The 6,000-nt window shown below is 31.9% G+C and overlaps 1 protein-coding gene across 1 annotated transcript; it reads right to left on the bottom strand.

The window, feature by feature from the left end:
- Positions 1–770: 770 nt before the first annotated feature.
- Positions 771–1,855, bottom strand: HELRODRAFT_81270 (hypothetical protein; the record flags this gene model as incomplete). The annotated part of the gene is made up of 3 exons (XM_009022107.1): positions 771–1,058; positions 1,539–1,679; positions 1,790–1,855. Coding segments are annotated over 3 exons (495 nt in total), but the record flags the coding sequence as incomplete, so codon positions are not given.
- Positions 1,856–6,000: the final 4,145 nt, after the last annotated feature.

The following is a 6,000-nucleotide window of genomic DNA, read 5'->3' as shown; positions in this document are numbered from 1 at the left end:
CCATTTCATCACAAATAACGCTACATTAATGACAGACTTGAAATATATTTGAAATGAAATTTATATTCAGCCATGTTCTTATAATCATAAATATTTTTAATATATTTAGAATTAAATACTACTAATTTAATATTTTGATATTAAAATGTTTTAACATAATGAATAAATACGCATAAAAAAAGTTAATATGTAAATAAAACTCGTAAACTAGATGTCTCTTTAAAATAAAAGTTAAAACTGTAATGAACATCCATCAGATTTTATTCAATTATTTTCAACTGCAAGATCAAACCCATCATGGGATGATCTGATTTGCCAGGCTGTCTGAGAACATTACTTAGCATCACCATCCAACAATCAGTAGTCAATCAAAAAGTTATAATTGGAAATGTTTTAAAATGAAGAAATATTAAAAGTTGTACAAATCACATTTTGAAAATAGCGGAATGTTCTTAAAAAGCATGAGTTTAAATAGTTTTCATTCAATTCTAAGCATTCCTTCATTCAAAATAATTATCTTTTCAACATTCTCTAGAAGCATCATCAACAAAGACAGTTTGTTGCATAAATTTTACGTTGGAAAAGAAAATATTTGGTGGAAAATATTCATCTACCCTACATAGAATACTATAATAGTTAGTTATTTGATACGTACATACGTATGTATTTCTAAGACAGATATACATTTATATGCATATAATAGTTGTTGCGGCTTAATTAATCTAAGAAAGTAAAATATATGATATGAGTGATCATTACAAGCATGCTGCTTACGCGTTACGCTTCACCATCATTCTGCAGTAGGTGACGGTGGGAGAGTAACCGTAACTGAATTGTTGCGAGCCATACACGTGATTGAGGTTTTGACAATAACACCAATTGAACCAGTTTCCTGCTGAATGCTCCAGGGCACAATTGGTTGATGCCACGTCGTTATCCTGATCTGGAGTTGAAAACTTCATCCCATTTTGGCGGTTGGACGGGTAGTTCAAAACGTCCCAATAATCTCCAATGTAGCCCGAGACGAAGAGGGAGTATTTTTCCAGTTCTGAATTGATCTGGATTGTTTAATCTCTGGATTGTTTCTTATAATTAGAAATTTAAATTTTTAATTTTTATGAAATTTTTATTAACTTTGATTAATATAAACTCTAGCTGTTGGCGAATCAAAAAAATAGTTGAAGGATAAAGGTCAATTACACTCTTCCGAATTTCAGAGGATTTAGCAACACGCCACAAACATCGTATATGAATGCATGCCAAACGACGTATCGCCCACGATGCATGTGATAGGCGGGAATCTTTTTGTCATATTCGAACCCGGTTACTGCAAAACAGCACCAGGCGACCTTAACCAGTGGGCCATCACGCCACACGCAGTTATTTGATACGGTATAGTATTTGAAAAATATAGAGAAAAAGATCAGTTAAACCGAATAAAAATGTGAACGTGCATTCTAATTTTTTATTTAAATAAGAATTTTTTTAAATGTTGTTCATGGAATTCTAAAAATTTTTGTTTTGGCAAATTGACCAACCGTGAAATGATCATATTCATCAGAGTGCCAAACACCGTTGATGAGCACTTCAAATCTCAACCTGTAATCAGCCCATGTCGTTAACCGATGCATCTTCTCCAAACCAAACCAGAAGTTTTTGTTGTAGATTCCAAATCCAGTCTGTCAAATTTTAATTTGAAATCATTTGGAAAACATAAAAACGGTCTGACTAATTCAAAATGTATACAAATCTCACAAACATCTTTTTGACGACATAAACAATAATTTACCTTGTACGTGTTCCAATTTTGGTTGAAACTTTGCGAGCCATCAATCCTCTGCTGAATGACAATCCATCCATTGACAGACGTGACAGGAGTTGAGTTGGCAAACGTTGGAATGTTCAACAGGATTGTTTCATTGGCAGCGCTGTAGGCTGTTTTATATGACAACTAAAATTATTCTCCCAAACCAGAACAAATAGTCTTCAACACGAACGCGTCATATCATAACAAACCTTGAGGATCAAGACAGATAGACAACTGCCTGTTATCAGTGAGACACATGTAGAGAGCACAAGGATTGCTGATGTCAGGCAGTGAGTTGGAACAAGAGTAGAACAATCCACCGTTGAAGGTGAATGGGAAGTTGCAGGATTTGCTCAGGGTCGTACTGTTTACTTTTAAGAAATATGTATCAGGTTAATTAAATCGCAAAAGTTTTGTTTATCTTTTTTCATCTTACAATTTAAATATTTCAACTGTGTTTCCATACTTCAAAAACTTTGTAAGCTCTTTTTTATGTTTTATAAATTGAAGGAGGGAGGTGCATATTCTAATTGGTGAAGTATTTTTTTAATTAAAAAGAAACAATCAAACTTACAGATCGCATGAGTGAGATTGCGTGTGGACGCTGCATGAATTATGAATACTAATGAATTATCATAAATTATTGTGAAAAGATAGATTACAAATAAAAATAAATTAATCAGATGATAATTAACTAATTAATTAACATCTAAATGATTTATTCTTTAAATAAAAAAAAATGGACCAACCTAAAGCATCTCTGGCGGCAACATCCTACATTTGAAAACTCAAAAATTTAATAAATTTTAAAATTAAAAGTTCATCTCCGGCAAATATTTCATCTTTTATAAATAAAAAAAAAATAAAAAATAAACTGGCCTCATAAGCTTGACAGCGTGTTTTATTCAGAGCAATCTTGTAATGAACATCGCAAGTGAAATGAAACAGTTGGCAGTACTTAGCTGGATGACTAGCATTGTTGGATACGTAGTTGAATGCGTTGCAAGTGATGTTACCATTAGTTGGAGAAACATAATGAGAACATTTGGTAGAACATTCCAGTAAGGATCGTATGTTGGTTAGGACTGTGGTAGGTTCGGAAGAAAAACACATGGGATTGTCTGGCTCTCCTATCATTCCATACTTCTTATCAACTGCTGATGCATGTTTAACGGCTGCTAATGTCATCAAAAGGACTGCAATCAATAACATTTTCAATTTTCCGAATGCTCTTTAAATTCCAAAGAACATTTATCACGTTAGTTTATTAAATAAAAGTAACAGAACTGAAATCATAATGCTTCTTTATTGAGAATTTATTTCGAAATTCATTTAACAAACAGCCAAATTTCTTCCAAATGTTAAAATTGTAAGAAACATTTACATCACTAATGATATTTTCATGTCAAAAATATCTGCAAACATTTTACATTGTTGCCTGCTTTTTACTATACTGAATAGCTTGCCTGTCATAGTCTAATTGTCTTATAAATGTAAACATTTTCTGCTAATGTTTGGTCAGTATTAGCTCTATTCATTATTCAAGAGGTAATTTTCCTAGACCATGTGTGTGTGTGTGTGTAAAACATTTTTTTTCACACACAACTCACAAATTGACAAACACATAAACACACACACACATATACACACACACACATAAACACAAACACACATTCACGCATATACCCACTTTACTAATACTGCATTCGATTTCTGTGATATATGTTTTCAGTTAATCATATTTTCAAGATAGATTTGCTATCTATCTATTGCATCGTAATTAGAAAAAAAATATGAAAATTTTCCGTTTCAAAGTACAAAGTTCCCAAAAGTGCCCATCATGGACGACTGATTCTTTGGTACTTTTGTTTGTTGAAAGCGGAGAAACATGGAGAGGGAGAGAGAAAAACATAAAATGAAGAGAAAGAGAGTGAGAAAAAGAGAAAAAAATGAAAGAGACACTCGACGGATGACTTGAGTCTTATCGAATGTTTTTTGGTTTTGTGTGTTGTTGTGCTGTTATGTTTCCAGGTACATTTGATTTTAAACATAGAGAGAAAAAGAGAAAGGGAGAGAGGGAAAGAGAGAGAAACTCTACAAATGGCTCTGAGTTTCATGAAATATGTTTAGTTTCGTGTTTGTTGTTGATGTTGTTTCCACTTACCAGGAGTGTTTGTTATACAGGTGTAAAAAAAATTTTATTTCAAAATTTTTATATCCGACTGACGTGATGAATAATTGAGTGGCAGGTTCGTTCGGCGCGTTTCAATAAGAAGTTTGCACTTGAACAGTTGGAAGTTAATTGAGTTGGAAGTTAATTGAGTTGGAAGTTAATTGGGTTGGAAGTTAATTGGGTTGGAAGTTAATTGAGTTGGAAGTTAATTGAGTTGGAAGTTAATTGGGTTGGAAGTTAATTGAGCTGGAAGTTAATTGAGTTGGAAGTTAATTGAGTTGGAAGTTAATTGGGTTGGAAGTTAATTGAGTTGGAAGTTAATTGAGTTGGAAGTTAATTGGGTTGGAAGTTAATTGGGTTGGAAGTTAATTAAGTTGGAAGTTAATTGAGTTGGAAGTTAATTGGGTTGGAAGTTAAATGAGCAATTATCGTTGAGGTGACTTGGTGTTGGCGCGGTTTGATGACGTCGATACCGCTGATTAATAATCAAGAAATAATTGTAATGGGCAAATAGTGACAACATTACATTAGGATTGAACTATTATAAACGCCATGACTATCGGTAATTTTAAACTATATAATATTTAAAATCTTTTAGAATTAAGTACTTTTACTGAACAAAACAAAAATAGATAAAATGATTTAAAAAGTTCACCTTAATATGAAAAATTAGCTTAGCATAAATTTACTACGATAGCAAATTTATTCTTTCAAGACACGTACACACACGTACACACACGTACACACACGTACACACACACAACACAACACAGACAGACACGCACAAAACAAAAAACAAGATGAGAAATAAAATTACATACTACGGCAATGCTTTGGGTAAAATTGAAACTTTTAAAATAAAAACGCAGTTGAAGACATGTTCATCTGATCACTATTATCATTACTATTACTAATAAGAGTAGTGTTACTGCTGCATTACTGATACTGATACTAATACTACACTAGTAAAAATAGTAAGATACTAGTAACATGGACAACATCAAAAACATTTTTACCTTTGAAATAAGCAAACAATCGCCTTTACAATTTGCTGAGTTTCAAAGGTTTTCAAACGTTGTGACGAAATGAATAATTGAAATGGTTCATTTAGTGCAATTAAAAAGTTATTTTATTTAATTAACAGATTATTGATATCCTAATGGTGCGTGTTCGGCTTAGCGGAGACAAGGTTCGACTGCCAAGATATACCGGATATTTTTTTTTGTAGTAGTATTAGTATTTGATTAAAAACGAATCATAGTATATTTTTGAGTAGTATTCACTTATTAATTCATAATGTAACGACAACTTAGTTGTTTTTCTTTCATTTTTTTCAACAGAAAAATACTTTTTATTGCAGCTAAACATTTTATTCAATGAAAATTCGTATTCAAACGTTACAGCAATGAAGTTTGCTTCAAAATGTTGGTGTAATGGTTAAGGCGCCTGGTCCTGCTGTTGCGGTGACCGCCTTCAAATGCAAGAAGATTCTCCGCCTATCATCACATGCATCATGTGCGTGTGTGTACGTGCGTGTGGGTACGTGTTTGTGTGTGTGTTGTTGAGACATCTTGAAAATATTTATGAGCGAGTTAAAAATATTATTAAACTACTGATAATAAAGCAAAAACACGTCACAATGATGACGATCGTAAAATATTTGAAATTATTTATATTAAGCAATGTTCTTATAATGAGAAATGTTTCAAAAATGTTTATAATTAAATGCTAAAGATATAATATAATGATATTAAAATGTTTCGATCTAATGAATATACATTAATTACAGAATCACATTAAATACTGAATCACATTAATTACAGAATCACATTAAATACTGAATCACATTAATTACAGAAACACATTAATTACTGAATCACATTAATTACAGAATCACATTAATTACTGAATCACATTAAATACTGAGTCACATTAATTACAGAATCACATTAAATACTGAGTCACATTAATTACCGAATCACATTAATTACTGAATCACATTAATTATTGAATCAAATTA

Source organism: Helobdella robusta (genome assembly GCF_000326865.2).
Source record: "Helobdella robusta unplaced genomic scaffold HELROscaffold_30, whole genome shotgun sequence".
Taxonomy (NCBI): Eukaryota; Metazoa; Annelida; class Clitellata; order Rhynchobdellida; family Glossiphoniidae; genus Helobdella; species Helobdella robusta.
The sequence above is the reverse complement of the archived record's forward strand: the minus strand, read 5'-3'. Positions and strand labels throughout refer to the sequence as shown.